General features: G+C 39.8%; 3 protein-coding genes across 4 annotated transcripts in view; all 3 read left to right on the top strand.

The window, feature by feature from the left end:
• The window catches only part of LOC114351990 (spatacsin), a 31,880-nt gene that overhangs the window by 4,225 nt on the left and 4,377 nt on the right, over window positions 1-23,278 (top strand). For both annotated transcript variants that reach the window (XM_028303390.1, XM_028303391.1), the window contains exons 5-11: window positions 279-467; window positions 750-1,032; window positions 1,120-2,052; window positions 2,473-2,633; window positions 3,336-3,497; window positions 3,944-4,480; window positions 5,127-5,324. In XM_028303390.1, coding sequence (XP_028159191.1) covers window positions 279-467; window positions 750-1,032; window positions 1,120-2,052; window positions 2,473-2,633; window positions 3,336-3,497; window positions 3,944-4,480; window positions 5,127-5,324 — 2,463 coding nt within the window. The remainder of the gene's footprint in view (window positions 1-278; window positions 468-749; window positions 1,033-1,119; window positions 2,053-2,472; window positions 2,634-3,335; window positions 3,498-3,943; window positions 4,481-5,126; window positions 5,325-23,278) is intronic.
• Leb3 (lebocin) lies at window positions 10,845-11,701 on the top strand. The gene is given in 1 exon segment (XM_028303400.1): window positions 10,845-11,701. A coding segment is annotated over 1 exon segment (600 nt). The 5' UTR covers window positions 10,845-10,981; the 3' UTR covers window positions 11,582-11,701.
• LOC114351993 (lebocin-4-like) lies at window positions 13,062-23,269 on the top strand. Its single transcript, XM_028303399.1, has 2 exons — window positions 13,062-13,728; window positions 23,076-23,269. Exon 1 carries the CDS (start codon window positions 13,105-13,107, stop codon window positions 13,714-13,716), a length of 612 nt encoding a protein of 203 aa, XP_028159200.1. The 5' UTR covers window positions 13,062-13,104; the 3' UTR covers window positions 13,717-13,728; window positions 23,076-23,269.

Here is a 23,278-nt window from a genome sequence, read left to right on the forward strand (position 1 = left end):
TTTCCATAACGACCGGTCCTCCGCTGCCCGCATTCACGTTCTTTCCGCGGCCTATTATTAGTATTAATATCACTTTCATGTTATTGACCTGGTAGTCGAGGATCAACAATGTGGAATAAAATCGTCATTAACCTACATCACTTCCAAATTATTCATGGAATTGTAATTTTATTCCGTATGTTATCTTACTTCACGGATCAAAGAACACCAAACTTTTTTCAATTTACTTCTAGATAAGATATTAACTTTGGTAAATGGTTTTATAAAATTTCTTCCAGCCAAACGCGGTCGACGTTCTCTGGCCGCAGTGGATTCTAGCGTCACTGGGCCCGTCTGCGCAAGTCAGCAACCTTCAAGACATGGACCAACAGGACACGCCCGTTGACACCTTCCAAAGAGTGGCCGAGATCTGTCTTAGAGAAGGCTACATTTCTACACTGCACGAGTCTATGCTTATATTTATGCCGGTAAGTGTTACATTTGAATTCCATTCTTCGTATTTAAATAATATTAAAATCTTGTGGCTCTGAGATATAAGAATTGAAACAAGATAAATCTTGGTAGTGTAGGACGCCCGCTTGATGGAACGATGACCTGATAAATATAGCATTGGATGGATGAGAAAAATCGGGAGATACTTAGTGTTTTGTTTTGCACCTTGGTGGGTCCAATAGTAGACTGCTTTAGGCTGCAATGAACTGTAAATAATTCGTGGCACATTGAATATAATAATTATCTACTCTTTTCAGGAAAGTCCCCTGACTCAACTCACTTCGTTCCTCTACCGATGCATTCGCCACCGCAACTTCGATTCTGAGACGGTCAGATTGCTCAGCAACTTCTTGCAGCACTGCCAACGTAAATACAGCGTCGATGCTGCCAACATGACGTGGCAACTGTCGAAGGAGGCACTGCAAAGGATAGCGGTGGCGCTTGTCAAGATAGCAATCGGGCGGAGTTTTGATAGTGCTTTCCATCAGCGAGAGTTCTTGAGATGCCTCGCTGTGGCGCAGTTTGAGAAAAATTGCACTGGTAAGACATTTTTTATGAATCTATGGTCGTCATAAAAGATATAAGTAGTGAATGCATAATGATCATTTTTTATTCCTATTTTTACAGTGGCCACACCCAACTTCATGACCTTATATGAAATACTGCAGATATCTATGGAAACGTCATTCGTAGTGGACATATCAAAACTGCTCCAAGACGACTCCAAGCATTACCTGACAGAATGTATCGATTTGTACATCACTAACCGAAACTATGATGTTGCCCTCAAGATAGCTAAACTGGCAAGTTTGCCTGTCGGTGAAATTTTGAAAGCCGAGTGGACGCATAAATACCAAATGCTGGTGAATAAAGAAGATGTTACTTTAGAAACCAAAGACATTACATTGTTTATAGCTCAGTGTAGTGAAGCGTTCAAAAAAGCATCCGTAACATTCAAAGAAGGGACAGATTTTCTCATCCAACACACAGAGAACATAACCGACTCCGTACAGAAGTTCTATTCGTACAGGATTATAATGAGCTGGTTCGAGGAAAATTTAGAATACGGTCATAGAAGAGAGGAGATCGAACATCGAATGTGGGAGGCATACTTTGAAAGCGAGCCTCATAATGACGTGTTTCTCAACAACTATTACAGTACTTTGCATTTTATTTTGAACGGACAGAAAGACCCTTCTGTGTCTCGGAAGATTGGCGTCGTGAATGTTGAGAAGCCTTTCTCATTGACTCTTGGGGAAATAGAAATCGAGTCAGACGTGGGTAATATAGAAAACGTGGTGATGTTGGAAGAGGCTGAGGCTATTGACGCTTGGAGGAAGGTTATTAACCAGTTGTTGGAATGGCGACTACTAGTAGATGCGTTCAGACTCTCAGCTTTGTTCAAGACTCCACCGGAGTACCGGTATAGGCATCCCGCGTGTCCCGTGCAAATTATGAGGACCTGTCTGAAGCTAGCTGAAGGATCTTGTACACCGTATGAGCTACCACAGGAATTAAGACTGGTGATTTCAGTGCCGATGCTGCAAAATAGATTGACAAGTACGTAGACAACATTTAGATCCATGTTAACGCTTAACACAGTAAGTACTTGTATGAGAGTGGTACGGGAGGATGTATTTGTAACCATTCTAGAGTGAAGTAAATGCGAAAAAACGCTTAACGGTTGGAATGTGCAGGGTTAAAAATGTCCATATGGACCGGCTGTTATTGTGGCAAAAAGTATGAACGTCAAAATGTCCCAGTGTCAAAATGTACATATCACCATGGTTACAATGGTTTAGTTACAAACTAACGTCAAAGTAAACGTCCGCGTCAGCGAGACTTCAGGTCTCCTTCAGAATTATATGCTTTGTCACGTCACAATATGTCATTGTCACTCCTCCTGTGCCGTTCCCATACCTCAGTATACCTGCATAAAGTTGACATGGTTGGTAGCATTAACCTTTTTTTCTATAACAGTCTCGGGGACTTCGGATGCCAGTTTTGAGGAGCTGGTGGTAATTCAAGAGAAACAGGACAATGTACCAGAAAGCGCCCACTTGGCGGCTCGCGAGGAAGCCGATAGATTGTCAGCGCTCGATGCATTAGCCGTCCGCAGCGGGTTGTCATTGGCTAAACAGGTAAGCTTATTCATTTGTTTATTGAGTCTTTTCTTTTTGTAAACTTATAGCTAATAGAATCATGATAACTTAAAACCTAGCCTCCATCGTGTAGTTTTTAGTGTTAGACTGTATAAACTCGCTAGAGAAGAAGTTATTTTTTCTCAATAAATGTGCTGTTTTAGCAGGTATTTCCTTATGAGGTGAATACTTTTGGTAGGAATGTAGGTACTATCGGCAACAGTGTTAACTGCCCATTGTCAGTCATGTCCTCGTTCTATCGCAAAGAATCACCATTTGATTAGAGCGAGAGCAAAAACGGAAATGGATAGTTAACAGTGTGGCCGTGTGCACATACTTGTATAAGCTTTTTAAACGAATTTAGGATGCAGATGATGTAAATAAGCGAGAATAGACCAATGGTGTCGGGTGTAGGTTTGGATCCGAGAAACGCGCGTTCTATCCTTGGATCCACTCATAACACAAGCATATTTAGCTTACCACGGGGGTTAACAGGGCTTAATTTTATTGATTTTTTTTTATCCACAACAAGGAAGCCCTTGGCATGTATCTCACCTGATGGTAAGTGACGATCAGGCCGAAGGTGGAAGCGAGCTTCACCCGGAATCCTCAACCACGGAACCTCCTCGGAACTGGCTATCTTACCTCTAACTGCCGGAACACAACAATTATTTGTTATCTTTAATAAAATGTTGGTTTTAGGTGGCGAGTTACTTCCGCATAGCTTTACAAGTGGGCTGGGACTACATATCTGTGCTAAAGTACCAGAACCGCTCGGTGGACTTCATCAACCTCGTCAGCGGCAGGGCGAAGATGTCTCTGGCGAATCTGGTCTTCAGGACTTTCAATATACCTTCGAAGCAGGTAATAAAATATAAATAAGCAATCAATAAAACAAAAAACCTTTCAATCGGATCCACTAAAGTCAAATCAAAAAAATATTTATTCCAGTTTGATCAGTATTTTGGCACTTATAATCGCCAAACATAATATAAGGTAGCCCTTAAGGATTTTTCTTTGGTAGAAATTTTAATGGTTCGTATTTTTCTTGCCATCTATTAAAGTTATCTTCTTCTCGTGTCGACAACAAAGTATCAGCCCAAAACTCCGCCACAAGAGTGGCGTTGTCAGTAGCACTCATCAAATCCTCCTGAGTGCAGTTGCTTGGGCACTCAGGGTACGAAATCAGGTGCTTCATCGACTAGGGAACAAAACCACACCTGCACTCGCATGTTCAAGCCATCCAAGAATCCCCACCTGACCAGATTGTCCTTACTACGGTCATTATTAAAGTTATGTTCTGTTCGCAGATTGCAGAATATCTTTGCCGCGAAATGGTAGCTGCGATAATATCCCCCCACCTTGTAAAGACTTCCACTTTTCGCCAGAAAGAACACTTCCAATACACCCTCTGGGGTTACACGCTCAGTTCCGACGTAGAAATGTTCCTGAACATGCGACCTGACGCTTGTAGCCAAATCGGCAGATTGATCCTCGACCATCTGATGGCATTCCAAAAGATATACAAAGCGAATACAACATCGAAACTTCCAGAAAACACAATGGACGACAGTTCCCTCGACGTTGAAACGTTGATAGACGAGGAATACCAAAACGTGGAAGCCGATGAAGTGGAATCTGTATTAACTGAAGAAGGAACCCTTATGTCAGCTGATACAGAGTCTATTTATTCTGTTTCTACAGTTTATACTGTAGGGAACAAAATGTCCAGAGATTCGAGAAGAAATCTTTTTGATGTCATTGCGAAAAGCAACGTCCATATTCGATATGAGGTCAAGTCCAATATAAGGAAAATTACGAAAGGCGCTAAACTGTCCACGAAGCAGGTAAATAAATACCCTATTCTTATTACTGTTATCGGTGCTCATCATAGGATTGTGATTTCAAAGAAATAATATTCTACTAACGTATACTTATCCTTATTCTTGGATAATTTACACAGCGTTATCTAGTGCCAATGTAACTAAGCCAGACTTTTGCTACAACTGTTTGTTTGTTAGTAATATAGAAAGCCAAACGACAGGAGCAATGTAGACAGGTAAAATAAACACTCACACGACACGACCTTCAGTATTGAACAAAACACTATAAAGAACAATCTATAAATAAATAAAAACCGACCGACGACGATCTCAAAGGTAGCTGGAAGGCACTAGATGCAGGCCGCTACCAACCGGGCAACATGGAAATCATTCGGGGAGGCCATTGATCAGCAGTGGACGTCCTGTGGCTGAAATGATGATGATAACAGACCAATTACCTGCATAAATGTTTAATGCACCACCTCCACCTCACTACTCTTCTTCAATGGGGTTGTTAGATGGTGTTGCGGGGATTCCTATGTTCAGCTGTGGACGTCCTGTGGCTGAAATGATGTTGATGAAACACCAATACTTTCGTACGTTTAATGCACCTACCATCTTCTTCAATGGAATTGTTAAATGGTCACTTTATTAAGCTCATTTCTCCCAGGTGAACATAATATCGATCGAGCTGCTAGTTCTCGCGCACGAGTGTTTCTCTTGCGCGTGCGACACGGAGGGCGTGGCCACGGCGCTGCGGTCTGCGCAGGCGCTCTCCGCTCGGTTACTAGCGGCGCGGTCATGGCGGCTCATGGTGCGCCTGCTTACTGGGCTGGCTCGTTACACTGAGTGCGCTTACACCTTCCAGGTGAGTTAAAGGAATCGGAACATAGTAGTTCCAAGAATGAGCGGAACAACAAAAAAGTCGCGCAAGGTAGACTAAGCTGCGCGTGCGACACGGAGGGCGTGGCCACGGCGCTGCGGTCTACGCAAGCGCTCTCGAATTCCTCCTATGTTCTTCTGATTAATCTCGTTGCGGGTCCAATGACGGTTTAACTTTCCTACTGGACAAACTTGACTTTAACTGGTTAGATTTTTATTGGCGGTTAGGCTGTAGATCCTGGCTACACAGCTGCAGAGGAGTAGCAGCGGTGGGAACGATAGGTGGAAATATCCCCGTAAAGTTCCAAGAATGGGCGGAATAACAAAAAAGATCCGCGCAAGGTAGACTAGGCTGCGCGTGCGACACGAATGGCGTGGCCACGGCGCTGCGGTCTGCGCAGGCGCTCTCCGCTCGGTTACTAGCGGCGCGGTCATGGCGGCTCATGGTGCGCCTGCTTACTGGACTGGCTCGCTACACCGAGTGCGCATACACCTTTCAGGTGAGTTAAAGGAATAAATTGGAACATAGTAGTTCCAAGAATGGGCGGAACAATAAAAAAGTCGCGCAAGGTAGACTACTGCGCGTGCGACACGAAGGGCGTGGCCACAGCGCTGCGCTCAGCGCAAGCGCTCAGCGCAAGCGCTCAGCGCAAGCGCTCTCGAACTCCTCCTATGTTCTTCTGATTTTTTCGATGCGGGTCCAATGACAGTTTAACTTTCCTCCGAGACAAACTTGTCCTTTACTCGTTGGGTTTTTATTGGCGGTTAACCTGGCTATACAGGAGTTGCAGAGGTGGAAACGAGAGGTAAGAATAGTCCCGCAAAGTTCCAAGAATGAGCGGAATATCAGAAAAAATAGTAGGATAGAATAGGCTGCGCGTGCGACACGGAGGGCGTGGCCACGGCGCTGCGGTCTGCGCAGGCGCTCTCCGCTCGGTTGCTAGCGGCGCGTTCGTGGCGGCTCATGGTGCGCCTGCTTACTGGACTGGCTCGCTACACTGAATGCGCTTACACCTTCCAGGTGAGTTAAAGGAATTGGAACATAGTAGTTCCAAGAATGAGCGGAACAACAAAAAAGTCGCGCAAGGTAGACTAGGCTGCGCGTGCGACACGGAGGGCGTGGCCACGGCGCTGCGGTCTGCGCAAGCGCTCTCGAATTCCTCCTATGGATTAATTTCGTTGTGGGCCCAAACGGTTTAACTTTCCTCCGAGACAAACTTGTCCTTTACTCGTTGGGTTTTTATTGGCGGTTAACCTGGCTATACAGGAGTTGCAGAGGTGGAAACGAGAGGTTAGAATAGTCCTGCAAAGTTCCAAGAATGAGCGGAATATCAGAAAAAATAGTAGGATAGAATAGGCTGCGCGTGCGACACGGAGGGCGTGGCCACGGCGCTGCGGTCTGCGCAGGCGCTCTCCGCTCGGTTGCTAGCGGCGCGCTCGTGGCGGCTCATGGTGCGCCTGCTTACTGGGCTGGCTCGTTACACTGAGTGCGCTTACACCTTCCAGGTAAGTGAAACAAATTGGAAGTCAGTAAATAGTTCCAAGAATGGGCGGAACAACAAAAAAGTCGCGCAAGGTAGTAGACTAGGATGCGCGTACGACACGGAGGGCGTGGCTACGGCCAGCCTCCGTCACTCGCCTATGGCGGCCGAGATAATTGCATACAGCGCGCGACAACTTCAAGTTGAAAATCAGTCAGGGCCGCCACGCGCCTGTGAACACACGCGTATTTCTATAAACGCTCGATCGATCATCGTCGCAATCAAGTTTTATTGTTCCAACAGCACTGTTATTCTTCTTTAATGGAAAACCGAAATATTTAGGAAAAATTATTAACTGTAGCAATTTAAATAATTAAATAAATCTACACTTTTTAAATAATTTTGAAATATTTATGACAAAAAACTGTAGCAAAAAAAAATATTTTAGCTAATAAAAACATTAACTTTACTTCACCGTGTGTATTTTCCGACACTACACCTTTTAAAACTGTTTGTCCAATTTCGAATTATCGCAACACTGAAGTTTATTAATAGGACTTTAGAGATGGTACGATTATACAAACACCACTAGATTAAAGTTTACCAATCGTAAATACAATAGGTAAATGTTTATTAAAATTTAGTTTTTATAGCCTGACCAGGAACATAAAAACCCTCGCCATGTTGCGGAAAACTAATGGTACTAATNGAGAAATAAACATTACTTTACTTTATTTTAAACTTCCAGACATCCAAACTTTCGCATCTATAATAATAGTAGGATACAATTATGTAATGTAGAAACAAACAAGACAAAAAAAAATGTATACTTCAGCAACGCGAATTTTTTTATACTTCAGCATATTTAGGACACCCGGCAGCGTGTCCTGCCATGATCAAAGAAAAAAGAACTCGCAATTTAGCAGGTACATTAATTTGACTGTTTCACAACTCTAAATCTATTTAACTTACATGACATGAAATTTATCACATTTATCAAAGCTTCTTAGCTTGTCAATGTCCCAAAAATTATAAAATGAAAAAAGTAGTTGTCAAAAACCTTTTTTAAGGCGGATTTTTTTAATAAGGCGGGCGCGCGCGCGGCTATAAACGAGGTCACAAAATTCGGAAAGAACATAGCGAAATCTATTTATTCACCAATTTTCAAAAATTCCGGAAAACTTTCCAAGTAAAATTAACAAATAACTGGACTATTTACTCGTTATTGAGCACAGAGACACAAACTTGGTTATTTTTCCTTTAGTTTTATTTTAGTTGGAAAAAGACAAAAAGTGGTAAATGGGTTAACGTGCGGGGGCTGCAAAATCATGTTGTGACGTCACGCGCGAAAATTGGAAATTTTTGAAAATTTTAAAAAGTCCGTAAACTTCTCGAGGCTCTATCTTCGGTAATACTGGATGGATTGAGGTGAAATAAAAACTAGTGTAATGTGTGTGATCTAAACTTTAAATTAAGTCATAATTTAACTTAACATTACAACTTATGCGTGTTGTCCATTGTGTCGGTGGTCGGGCCGGATCAGAGGAACGCGGGTTCGATGCCCGCTACGGTGCGCCGTGATTTGAACCATTAGTGGTTAAAATTTAATTTGATTTGATTTTGTGATGAACCCACTTGTAACACAAGCCCATTTAGCTTATCACGAGGAGTTACCGGACTATTGGGAATTTGTATTTCCAAATTAATTATATTCTTATTATTTTATTCATGTTATTCATGTGTAAAGAACCACGTATAAATAAAAATAATAATAATGTTGATTTATTTCTCTTTTACTTAGTCATTACAAAATACTGTCATGAAAATGACTGATTGCTGGTGAGTTATATTTTTAGGAAAAGTTATTATTGAGGTTGAATGTTATGCTAGGGGCATTCTCTGTTTTTTGCTTAGACATTTTATTATTTACTTAGGCTGAGTTGCACCACCTAATTTTGACCTTAACTATGACGATAACCGGTGTTTTTTGTATGGAGTTTGACAGATTTTTGACGTTTGTCAAAGTTAATGTTTGATGGTGGAACCCAGCCTAAGACGGTCAGTGCACTGCTTTAACGGGTGATTAAATTGATTACATATTGGGACTATAGAAAACAAATAGTTTTATATGAAAATATTGATTTGTATGATATTCAAGATTGAGACGATGTAGTTCCTTGTAATCCTCACAAAAAGATTAATGAATTATAACATTATTGCAAGTGACTGGTCCATAGGGACTGTAATGATATTATTTTATGAGTAGTTAAGTTTTTTTCAGCACTAAGTATCGCCGAAAAGTATATCGGCTTGAAAGACGAACATTTTAATCGTTAAAAATTATAAGGTCATGAAGTCAGTTAATTTACAATGATAAAACTTNAATCCTACTAGCTCGATTGATGGTTTCATTTAATTTATTTAAACCAGGTTACCTTTAATAATATTTTTCGTTCATTTATGAAAATATCAAATTAGCCCGTAATCCTGAATCCTGATACATAAATTTAGCCTATTAATTTAACACATGTACGACTGTACTCAGTGTTGCACTATCAAATGCAATTGAAGCGCCTCTATGCCAGGGTTTTTATGTTCCTGGTCAGGCTATATTTATTTTACTTTGCTTATACAACCCTGACGCTTGAGCTGTGAGGTAGATCAATTCTGAATACAAAAAAAATGCGCTCTTTGTAAGCGTAGTAGTAAGGTGCGATTTCGAATGCACCATGTGCGTTGCATTATTATTATTACCGTTAAAATGTCGGCATCTGATCCTACACAAAGGAGTGCAATTTCTGTTGCTACTATTATGTATTCTGTGCTACGGCGCTGCGGTCTGCGCAAGAGCTCTCGAATTCCTCCTATGTTCTTCTGATTAATTTCGTTGTGGTCCAAACGGTTTAACTTTCCTCCGGGACAAACTTCACTGGTTGGCTTATTATTGGCGGTTAAGCTGTAGATCCTGCCTGGCTACACAGGAGTTGCAGAGGTGGGAACGAGAGGTGGGAGTAGTCCCGTAAAGTTCCAAGAATGGGCGAAATAACAAAAAAGTCGCACAAGGTAGATTAGGCTGCGCGTGCGACCTATTTTATTAAGATTTATTTTACTAGACTTCGGCGGGTGAATTTTTTTCCCATTTCGAACACGAAGGCGTACGCGAATGTTCGAGCTTAAATATTTGCTTAAATCGTTACAATATGCACAAGAAATATGGCCATGAACCTCAAACGGCTCGTGCACGCCAATGCGTGTTAAGAAAAAACAAATGCTTCCAGACATAAAAGAATCTTAATAATTTTCCTCATCGATTGCATAGGGAACACATTTTCCCTGAACGACTGTCACCTAAACGTTCATATTAATAAGAGCGATATTTGAAACTCAAGTTACTGTCTTTGTATTAAGTTATCGATAAGTCGGGAGAGTCCCTGAACCGACCGCGCAGTCTACATTATGATTCACATAATCAGTGTAACGCGTTTTCGATATTACCTACTTGACTAGATAGTATCGGATTCCGGTATGCAGATGTAAATGTAGGTCATAATCTAAGTAATAAAACTAACGGTTACACTGTGAACTAAGCGAACAAGCTAAATTATTGATTTTATCAAACAGTTACGAAGTTTTAGCCCTTTTAATATTTTGGTATTTGTTCGTTCAGATGTAATTTCTTAGGTAACTTTAATAATACATTTCTAAATACATATTTTGAAAAATGGCTCAAAATGATTTTACTTCTTGATGTTTATACTTTGTTCCTGTTACTAATTACGATTATGCAATATCGCATTATGCAATATATCTGCTAATTTCTCAAGACTTCTTCCTTCGCGTGCGTATAATACACTACGAAAAGGTAAATTGCAATTGCAATAAAAAATATTTATTCAGTATCATCATCTCACATTTTATAAGAGTGTAAATTCTGAATATTGAGGAAAATATGAAACGTTCCTTATCAAAGAGTACTGTTAGTAAATAAACATGAATGTAGTCACATCAGCAGTTTCATTATGTGTTTGTAAACATACGGCACGCTCGGTAATTCCCGTTCCCCGGATGATATGTTCGCATGGGGTAAAGTACCGCAACTTCCTTAAAGATCGCTATAAAAGCCTGAACATATACTGGAACATTATCAGTCCCAACCGACAAGATGCAACGAGTAGTGTTGTGTTCCCTGGCCGCCGTGCTTCTGGCGTTCGTCGCTGAATCGTCAGCGCAGCGTTTCATCCAGCCGACCTACAGGCCGCCGCCTCAACGACCACCGAAGATATACAGAGTGTGAAGAGATGCAGGCGAACCGCTATGGTTGTACCAAGGTGATGATGTTCAGCGAGCGCCAGCCACCGGCGACCATCCTTACCTGCCGCCAAACATCGACGACATCCATCTAGACCCCAACACCAGATACGCTCGCAGCGTCGACTCTCCTAGCGCTAAGCGTGGAGGAGGCAGCCACAGCACCTCCAGTGGAAGCAGGGACACGGGCGCAACGCACCCCGGGTACAATCGCCGCAACGCCCGAAGCATAAGATTCGACCCCATCTCCCCGCTGCCGTCCCCGACTTTCCCTAAGCCATTCGACCCGTTCAACCCCCGCCCTGTTTCGCCCACCAGACCCTTCCCCTTGTACGCGAGAAGCAGAAGAGATATCCAATTCCCTCAAAAGCCGAAGCACCATGACATCGTTCTTACCGGATGGAACCCCAACGCTCGCGTCCAGCCTTGGCAGAAAATTAGGGTTAGGGCGTAGTTAAGGTAATTTTGTATTAATTAAGACAGTTGCATTGTAATGTAACTAGTTAAATTGTATATAGCACTTGATTGTGATGTTATTTTTACCAAATATATAAATTTATTATTTTAAATACTACTTAATCTTTTGCTTTAAACCCTGTCTTCATCTTTGGTCAGTTAGTATTACGCTACATCCCTCTGAAAAAAATATTTTACTAGGATAGGTAATACCTGAGAATATCTAATATATCAATCTATAGAACTCGACTCAAGATCTCGAATCATTGTAGAAAGACGAACATTTGTGCATGCGTCACATGCGTCTCATGCAGCTCGGTCTTGCTGGGTCGTCTTTTTGTTAACTTGGGCTTCTTGAGGTTCTTATTCTATGGACATCCATCATCCATGTTTCCTCGTCCTAAGAAAAGGGGAAGGCCACCTAAATTTCAAATATTCAATAAAAAACAAATCAACCAGAAATGTTTTTATGATAGAGGTTGAAGTAGGTATTAAAGTACTATTTAATAAAAAATTAAAAAAAAAACGTAAATCAACAACAGCCCAATGGACATGGCGCACAATTTTTGTTGAAGATGCCAAAAAANCACTTGTAACACAAGCCCATTTAGCTTATCACGAGGAGTTACCGGACTATTGGGAATTTGTATTTCCAAATTAATTATATTCTTATTATTTTATTCATGTTATTCATGTGTAAAGAACCACGTATAAATAAAAATAATAATAATGTTGATTTATTTCTCTTTTACTTAGTCATTACAAAATACTGTCATGAAAATGACTGATTGCTGGTGAGTTATATTTTTAGGAAAAGTTATTATTGAGGTTGAATGTTATGCTAGGGGCATTCTCTGTTTTTTGCTTAGACATTTTATTATTTACTTAGGCTGAGTTGCACCACCTAATTTTGACCTTAACTATGACGATAACCGGTGTTTTTTGTATGGAGTTTGACAGATTTTTGACGTTTGTCAAAGTTAATGTTTGATGGTGGAACCCAGCCTAAGACGGTCAGTGCACTGCTTTAACGGGTGATTAAATTGATTACATATTGGGACTATAGAAAACAAATAGTTTTATATGAAAATATTGATTTGTATGATATTCAAGATTGAGACGATGTAGTTCCTTGTAATCCTCACAAAAAGATTAATGAATTATAACATTATTGCAAGTGACTGGTCCATAGGGACTGTAATGATATTATTTTATGAGTAGTTAAGTTTTTTTCAGCACTAAGTATCGCCGAAAAGTATATCGGCTTGAAAGACGAACATTTTAATCGTTAAAAATTATAAGGTCATGAAGTCAGTTAATTTACAATGATAAAACTTTATCATTAACTTGAACGTAACGTAAAGTGACCTCAGTGTTCTTTAATGTGTATGTTAAATCGATATTATGTATAGCTTATAATAAACAAACGCTTGTGCGGTTCTTCCCTTTTCCCGTCTGACATTGGTATAAAAGTTCGAAATTAACGAGACCAGTATCAGTTTGTACTGTCACTTCAACAAGATGAGACGTACAGTCCTGCTGTCTTTGGCCGCTGTCCTGGCATTTGTGGCCGAATCGGCTGCCCAGCACATCATTCTGCCGACCTACAGGCCGCCGCCTCAACGTTTTCCGAAGATATACCGAGTGCGAAGAAGCGAACCGCTAAGGCTGACCGACGTGGACCCAGAGCCATCTCCAGAACCGTGTGATTACCCATATGTACCGCCACACCTTTGCGGTCTTGTAGATCCGTACGAATACGCCAACTCTGCCCATCTTGATGTCGAGGGAAGCAGTCAACAGAAGCCAAAGAGTAGATACGCCCGCAGTGTCGATTCTCCAAGCGCCAAGCGTGGTGGAGGCAGCCACAGCACCTCCAGTGGAAGCCGGGACACTGGCGCCACTCATCCCGGGTACAATCGCCGCAACGCCCGAAGCTTAGGACCGAACGTTGCATCTCCAACTGTACCTAAACCTCTCATGCCTACCTGGACGGTGCACGAGCCTAAACTCGCAAGGAACGCAAGAGACATCCAGTTCCCGCAAAAGCCAAAGCACCATGACATCGTTCTCACCGGGTGGAACCCGAATGCCCGCGTCCAGCCCTGGCAGAAAATTAGAGTTAAAGCGTAGGCTAGCTAATAATAGGGGAGAGTTCGGTATATTGTACCGCCGGGTAAATTGTACCACCCTCATATGTATTTCGGAAAGTATTTATTGAATGTCTGTAACTGCAACACTCAGCGATACACAACTAAAATCAATTAATATCGGCCATGTGGTTTTTGCCGTGACAACAAACACGTGTGTTTTATTTTGAAAAGTATTTTTTCATTGTTTTCAAGTAACTTTTGACAATACATGTTTAGTTTGTAATTTTGTTAAATTTAATTACAGGGTGTTTCTAATATATTATTTAGAAGCGTAAACTAGTGTGGATTACAATTATTTGAAACATTTTTCGGTATTTATAAGCTATATTTTTTACCAATTTTTTAAAAGCACTATCACCTAGTCGGCTAAATTGTACCACATCAAGTTGTATGGAACTTTACCAAAGGATTTAGAATTTTTTTTAGTAAATCATATTTTGAAGTTATAATAGCTAAGTTATGTTTGACTAACAATAAATGAAAGCAAAAGACTGGCAAAGTAGATTAGGTACAAGTGTGCGTTACGATAATTGGAATTACAAAATTTGTACTCAAAATCGTGATAACGTGTAAAACAATATCGATTGTCTATGTTATTAACTACTGTTCCTTTTCGTTTCCTAATTTGTTAAGAATGTATCGTATAATATTTTGCCATAGTTTTTTTATAGGCTTGAAATTTATTGAAATCCAATTTAGTAACCCTGTGGTACAAATTATCAAACCGGTTGGCTAATTGGANCGGAACACGCCCGTATTCACAAACGTGCTTGCTTAAGTGAAGCAGCAAATCGAACGACGTTGAATAGAGCTCTGCTTATAGTAATGTTTGTGAATACGGCCGATAAAACGTACTCTAACGGTATTTTTGTAAGGAAAAAGACATTTAGACAAAAGAACAAGTATATCTAGACAAGATTTTTAAGAACGTTGTTAAAACTTCATAGCTCATGCGACTCTCTCAAATATTACTTTACACTTTGAGTCTTATTCAAAGATACAAATAATTAAAATATTGAAATTAGCTCACACAGCCTTGAATCTAATCTTGAGTATACATTCATACTCGAGTTTGAGCCTAAGAGGTTTGCGAATAATGAACTATCTTAAATTAAATAAACAATATTTTTCTCTTTCTCTTTCTATCACTAAAGTCACCTTGGGTAAGTTAGTAGCGTGCATAGTCTCCAAAAGCCGGTCGCGGAACATCTGCGCGCTCTTGAGACTGATCCTCATCACCAGGTCATCACCGACGCCTACCGTCATAACGAAACCCTCGGTGTACCGTGCAGCATCACGACTTAGTAAGCCCGCTGCAAAAGGACAAATAAATTATGATGACCGACGTCAAACGCACTGGATCTGGTTATTTTAGGCCCCGAACAGACGGTGAAACGCAACTGCAACGAAACTGCAACTTTCTGATGATTCTTATGAATGAAACTGAAACTGAAAGTTTCAAACTGGTCGCGTCATGTGTGGCCTCTCAACGGACGCTATGGCAGACACTTAGATGCAACTCAAAAGTAACTAGCAGTTACAGTTTCGTTGCAGTTGAGTTTCACCGTCTGTTCTGGGCCTTAGAATCTGGAATTCACGTGGATATCGTAAGAGACATTATGAACACATCAAGCCTCCCCAACCCGTCTAGCCAATGTGGAGAGTGTAGGCCAAATCCTCCATTTGTCTCTGGTAAATAACAGAGGTTTGTGCAGTAGATATTAAATGACCTGATCTGAAATAACAAGTAGTCCATAGGAAAAATAGGAATGTTTTCGAACTCGACGCCATTAACCCGTCCTACGAGTAAGTAGGTACACACGGCCACAGTGTAAACTATCCATTTCCGTTTTTGCTCTCGCTCTCATCAAATTATGGTGATTCTTTGCGATTTAGACATGTCCGGAAATGGGCAGTTAACACTATTGCCGATAGCACATTACTTATCATCATCATCATTTCAGCCATAGGATGTCCACCTGGACGTAGGACGCTGACTTTGTACTTTTAGCTTTGACGTAATTAATTTTACAAAAATCATAATTTTTCCATGATTATACTTATTTAACAGTCAAACCCCATATTGCAGTTAAGTACATGACAAAAATTGTACAGCTTGTCAAAAATATTTTTAACAGATTCCAATAATAATATTATGTTAACAACGTCTTAACAAGATATTTTTAGTAGTCGCTTGTTAACAACTGGAGTTAGTATGGTAATTAAGATTTGAATTTGAATAGACAAGTAAAAGGTGAACAGACTTACACGGTGTTGAAAATGCAAATACTTTGAGATGGGGATATTTTGGTTTTAACTTGATACCAAGTAAAGTAGATATTGCAGCTCCCAAACTGTGACCTGAAAAATAGGTAAATATTATTAAAATAGGTACTTGTTAACTTTCTAACGCCCGTATTCACAACATTACTATGAGGTCTCATAGTGCGCGTGGACGCACAGGGTGGCACATGAACCAATCACAGAGCTCTATTCAATGCTGTGCGTTCAATTTGCTGATTCACTTACGCAAGCATCGTTTGTGAATACGGGCGTAAGTCTTTGTTACTTTACACATTCCTTATGTAAATAAGGCAGGTATTTTTCTCGTTATCATAATATTTTCAAGATGCAACGATAACATTTTACTAAATATTCGTTACCTACCTGTTATCACTAGTTCATAGTCGGGATACTCAGCAAACGCTCTTTCCAAAATTGGCGCGAGTCGTTCTAGAGTCTTCTCTGTGCCCAATGCCATGCCTTTATGAGCCAGGGAACCTTCTGGTAGACCTGAACAAAGATAAATAATTATTTAATACGCTAAAGATATTGTTGGAATTCCATTTAATTTATCAAACGTTTCAAATCCTTAGTTAGTAATCCTTAGTAAGTAATTATGGAAAATACGAAACTAAATTCCTACAACATACAGGAGAAGAGGAAAATTCCACCAACCTTCGGCTTGAAACGCATGCGCAGGGCCGGCTAAGTCTGTGAACATGTCAGGAATCGAAATGGACCCTCGGACGGTCACCACGATGCACCTGCGTTCGTGCTCAGCAATTACGTAGAAAGGCACCTGATATAACAATGTTACCGTCAGAAAACAAAACGGAAGTACCAAAAATCAACAGTTTTTCTCTAAACTTAACTTACAGAGCAGCTGTAATTAGCAAATAAAATTAAGTAACCGTGTTACTTAGCTTACGTAGCAGCCGTAGCTACAAGGTAGTGGTCAAAACAGTGGTCATTCGTAGCTACTTATTAGTAGCCAAAGTAGCAGTCTTAGCTACATGTAGCAGTCGTAGCTTCATGTAGCAGTCGTAGCTACATGTAGCAGTCGTAGCTACATGTAGCAGTCGTAGCTACATGTAGCAGTCGTAGCTACATGTTAGTAGTCGTAGCTATTAGTAGAATAGTAACGTAGCAGTTGCAGCTACTTGTTAGTAACCGAGTTAGTAATAATGCACGTAGCATTTGTAGAATAACAGTACTGGTAGGTAAGTAGCAGTCGTAACTTATTGCTGTGGCTTATGTAGCAGCTGTAGCCAAAACGTCAGCTTGGTGATAGTCGAGAATCCAGTACTCACTCAACTCAAGTAGGTTTTTAAGTAGGTACATTGAAATGAAAATGTGTTGCATACTAACCAATTATATTAAATTATTGATTACTAGCTAATAATAATAATATAGTGCAAAACTCATATTAATGCAATTTACGTACTTCAAATATGTGATTCTCGAACGAAACGAAGAGGAAGTCTTTGTCGGCGACATCGGACATGTACTTGAGGCCTGCATAGTTGCACATGCAGCAGTTGTCACCCTTGACATGTCGCGGCCTGCACACAAATGGAATTTTAAAGTTAAGGAAGGAAAAGTGTAGCAATAGTCTTACTTACCTATATTAAGGATAGAAAGATAAATAAAGGCGCAACCTTTTAGTTGTTTGCAAATATTTGATTCAAAACGATTCAAAAAAATAGAAATGGTGATCGATTACGATTAACCACGAAGTTGGACTTTTGTAGTATATGCCCAGATTTTATATAATAATAATTTTTAAAACACTTACCTCCAGCAACAGCATCTCAAATACGGAAGGAGGAAGCAAAACCCAGCACAATAATATCTATACAGCACATAGAGTCCACCGTACGCCGCCGTAGCATACTTCAAGTAATGCTGAGCCTCTTCTACCGTCATCCAAGCCGGTACGTCGGCGCAGATCTTTCGCATATCTGTGGTATACTCGTTCTCTTCAGTGACTGTCTCAGCATCAGCAGGCTGGGTGACTTTCTTGATCCTTGACTCGCGTTTCTGACGGACGCGTAGGAGTATGGACCCGGCAATCAAGTCGTAGAGAACCAGGTCTGATGATCTGAACAGTATACTTAGAAGCGCTGGAAAGAAAGTTTTTTCTTTAATTTTTATAAACCTTAATACGAGTATTATAGACTTTTTATTACGGAAGCTTGGCAGCGGTCGACCTAGACAGGCTGTTCGCTTTTAGAATGTAGGTAGGTACTGGGTTAAGTTGGAGTATGAACATAAACCACAAATCAATCAATGTCCCAATCAATTGATTGTGGCTACTTAAGTGGCTAATGCCCGTTTTCACCACCAATCCCTAATTTTTAAGTGACCCCTATGGGAACAAATAACAGGAATTTTGTTTTCATAGTGGTCACTTAAAAATTAGGGATTGATGGTGAAAACGGGCATAAGTGGGATATGATTGTCCTACTAAAGCAGTGGTTCTTAACCGGTGGTCCGCGGACCACTGGTGGTCCCTGGACCACTGGTGGTCCCTGGAGACATTCCAAGTGGTCCACGAAGTGCACTTGCACACCTTGATTAAAAACACTTTTAACTGATTTTTGCAGTTAAACTTGTTTTGACCGATTATGATGTGGTCCCTGACAAGACAGAAATTTGGTAAAATGGTCCCTCATGACTTAAAGGTTAAGAACCACTGTACTAAAGTAACTATAGACCTTAATAGATAAGTTTTACGAGTAAGCTTAGGCTAAGTATTAATTATAATATCTCTCACATGCCATTTCGCTGATTGCCTCCTTCATCTTGCTGTCTTTAAAATACCAAAACGTCCACCGAAGCCTGCTCTCCCATATTTCTGTGAACTTCTTATGGTAGTAGTCCCTCTCTTCTGGGGTCTGCAGATCTTCGTACTTTAGAGTCCCTAATGGGTCGTAAGCAAAGTACACAGCCAGTGCCATTAAAGCCATTGGTATCCATGACAGTATGACTATACCTGAAATAAGTTTCTAATTAGGAAAGACAGTGAAATAAAAGAAGAGGGATAGAAAGGCACACCTTATCATTTGATGCTAAAGAATACCTAATCCTCTAGACATAGTATGAAACTACTTTGTGACAGATTTAATTTCGTGATCGCTTCAAATTCCGTAAAGAACCTACAAATATTATTATGTAGAGAGAGAGAGAGAGAGAGAGAGAGAGAAGAAAAATATTTTGGCTTCAGCCCTGTTTCAGGACGTAGAAAAGCTATCATGAAGTTGAAACTGTCATACCTAAATGTTGATATATACTACAGTCGACGGACATTTGAATTATCTCGCTAAAAAAAAACTACTTACATTGTAAAATCGTCTTGGTGAACCCAGATACTTGGCAATCGACTGATCCAATTATTACCCAAATATTACCCATAACGAGTAATCCCATCTCCACTATCAGGAAGAACAATCTGAAATCATTCATGATCATTAGGAAAAGCAATTTAATAAAATCAACAATTTGCAAAATAGATTTATAAGTTTTTTGTTTATCTCTCTTCCAACTCCATGGCTAGTGATTAAATTATAACAAACTAGTAGTTAGTACATATCTGGGAGTCATATTAACTTTAATCATCAAATCAAATAATATAAAGCTTTTAATATTATAAACATTGGGGCAAATATACTTGCAAATCAGTAGATGCCCGACGTATCTCCGGGGCTCTTCGTTTGTGAGGGAGCCTCTCGCGGAGTGCACCGCAGTGGCCACCAGAAGCAGGATTTCCACAACCTACACCAATAAAGTCCTGTTAATTTAACTTATTCAAATCAAATCGGTACTTAGGCTTACGGGCACGCAGGGCCCAAATATAGCTTGCCCTGCCACCACTTAGGGACAATATAATATGGGCTGGTGCTGAGAAATATTTGACTTATTTCTGTTCTATGAGATTTATAATTCAAATATCTTATAAGCTAACAGAATACAGGTTCCAAAGCGTTAGATATGAGATAAGCACCTTTGGGTTTGCTTCCGTGGTTCAGTAGTTAGAGAGAGCTGGACTCTATAAGAATATCCGGGTGTGATTCGCTTTGGATAACATAATTAAGAAGATTATGTGTTTCCGAGATACGTTAGGTTATGGGGTCGAGTATGAGATAAGAATTGTCTAACACACTCACACCCAAAAACAATAAATTATATTATTTAAGTTGTAGGTACAACAGTTATAAATATTGTAAAACAGTAAGTAATACTGTAAGCCTAGATTCTAGGCCTGTGTCTAGGCCCTAGATTAACTTATTGTTACTCCTTATACAATATGTAGTAGTAGGTATCTAATACTTATGTGTCACCTATGAATACTTATCTTGTTCTATCTGAGGGTTAAAGTCTAAGTACCTGTATCATGAGGCATCCATCAACGAACAGCTGCGCGTACGACGTCTCCCTGCAATCGAAGGAGCCGCTGTCTCGCAGCACGAGCGACAGGAGCAGCAGCCTGGAACAGTTAGCATGTTAAAACAAACTATTAAGCATCCTTTAAATTACAGTATCATATTCAAGTCAAGAGTTTAGTTCTATTACGTGGTATTAAAATTTTTTGTGACTCTTACAAGGTCTGAAATGTAGGCTTCTCTGTGCTGAATCTTCAGTTTTAACTCAGTGTAGAGTGGCCTTTGGCGAGTTTAACAAATCATATTTTTACAGTCATACTTAGGCTGGGTTGCACCATCTTACTTTAACTTTAACAAACGTCAAAAGTCTGTCAAACTCCATACGAAAAACACCTAGTGACTGTTAAAATAAGGTGATGCACAGCAACTCAGCCATTGATAAAAGAAAGAGCCGTGCGAAAAAGATTCTCGAGAGGCCACGCAGCCAAAGTTACACTTAGACCCAAAGCACACGATGCGTTAACTTGCGGCGCGGTGCGTTGCCGGAGCGGTGTCGCTGCGTCGTCTCATAGAAATATTTGTGGCGGGCACACGAGCGGTGCGGCGCCGCGCGAAACCGCGAAATGATTGCGGCGCGTCGTCGCAACGCATCGTGTGTTTTGGCTCTTATATCTAAGTACTAATTAGGATTATTCTTGCGCAATTAATTCGCATTGTGTTCGCCCGGCCCACCCATTGCTGCCCCTGTCAGCTTGTTTTGATAATTATGTTATGTTCCTATATTTACGTACCATGTCAGTCTGTATGGTATTTCCAAGATGGAGGGGAACACTAGATCGTCTGAGGCAAACATCCATCGTCGCCCCAGAAGACGAAGCGCCGGCATTCTAAAAATAAGTACAATTACATAAAAATATGAAAATTTAATAAGTAAATTATACAAATGACACTGTAATGAGTTTAATTCATTATACTTAATGGTTTTAGGTAGGTACTTTACATAATTAAAAAGTAATTGCCTGCTTACATTATTTTTACCACATTAATCTTGTTTATGTATTGTTTTTTTAACGTCGTTTTAAAAGATATTATACTTAGTAAATGAAAAATAAATAAATCAATTTAAATGAGTTACTTAATAGTTACGCATCTTTCATTTGGATAAAAATCTTACCTGAATAACCACGCTACTATTTAAACTACGACCACGCCACAAATTAAAGCTTGCTAAACAAAACACTGTCTAGACCAGCTGCGATTTTTCTAATTCGTCCGTCTCATTCAAAACAAGCGAACTACGCGAAAGGGAACACCGGTCGACCCTCGCGAATGGCCGATGACTTCATCATTGAGACACGCAATTTAATAACGAATTCATATCACTCGTTATAACAAAGGTTAAACTCCTTATTGTAATAAACACGGCCGCAATAAAGCTTTTAGTCGATTAAAAGTGGGTTTGCAGAAAATACGTACGCTCTCTACAATGTTTACACTGACACTAACCGGCTAACCGTGGCGAAGGAAGACCTTGGTGCGTGCGCTCGTGAAACACTAAAATAACCTTCCGACATACATAACACTCGTATATAGGTCGGCGTCTTTTCCTTTATGACTCTTTCCGAAGTGAATTTTGTTTTCATTGCTTTATGGGCCTTTCACACCGTAGATGTTAAACATAAATTCTGTAACCATACGTCACTTAACTAACTTTGCTTTGCAGCCACTTAAGGAAAACCACATGCCTATTAACGTATCTATAGTAAAAACTTTTTGTGTCTATTTATATTTATTTTCCAATTCCTATGTCGTACGTACAACAGAATGACATTATGGTATTATTTATTATGCACGAACGAACGTGGTATTTTCCTCCTTTTACGTTCCGTCTCTACTTATTACCTAATGGATAGATTAGAACTCTATAAAGCAGTCTTTACTCTCTTTTCAGTGAGTGAGATTTTTAATCACTATTTATGTGTTTTGTAGGTATGTAGTTACTTTATTAAAATGTAGGAATATAAACAAAAATAATTATTGGAGTGATGAAAGTAGAACGTGAAAATATTGTTCAAAACATGTTTGTAAGTAATTTATTTTACCCGATGCGCATCGTTACATCTGTCTTAGTAATCAATGAATCATTGTTTTCTATTTAAATATCGTGTTCAACGTGGGAATTAATTTACAAAATACATAAAACATCTATGTAAACAACCAAACTGAATGACTAACTGAATATCTACATAAATAAGTAGGTAAAGTACCAGATTGCTGTATTTATTTACTTAAGTTCACTCTCCGATCTTCTTGATCACAGGTTCAAGTCATTGAACGATAGCAAGCCATATTGTTATCACCACACATTGTTTATCATTTAATTTAAACATACACAAGTCTCTATTATTATGGAAAATATCACTGGACTGTACGTAACATTTTGAATCAGTATTTTTGTAACTCAAAAACAATTGAACCACGATGTTTTTTTTATGACAATAAAATAACGAATGCAGATAAGCAATTAACACAGCATGCATGCGGTAGCGACCGGAGCTACAGCACGGACTGATAACACAAATTGTTACACTATCTGTCAATGTTATCGTCTGGTAGTTTGAGGACTAGGTTTCGTCATCGATATAAACAATCGATATTGCTNCGGACTCTCCCTTATTATACCAAAAAGAATGTGATTGTTGATATTGTCATTATTGTGATATTTTTTACCCAAATGATATTTACGACTCGAATTTTCTACTGACAATGGATAAATTCAGGCACGTTATACTTAAACGAATTTAATATTGTTTTCTGTGTAAATTTATGTTTACTAGAATTTTGACATTAAATAGCTTTTACCTGATATTTATTCTT

This window comes from Ostrinia furnacalis, unplaced genomic scaffold (genome assembly GCF_004193835.3).
Source record: "Ostrinia furnacalis isolate ACB-3 unplaced genomic scaffold, ASM419383v2 OfSCF1234, whole genome shotgun sequence".
NCBI lineage: Eukaryota > Metazoa > Arthropoda > Insecta > Lepidoptera > Crambidae > Ostrinia > Ostrinia furnacalis.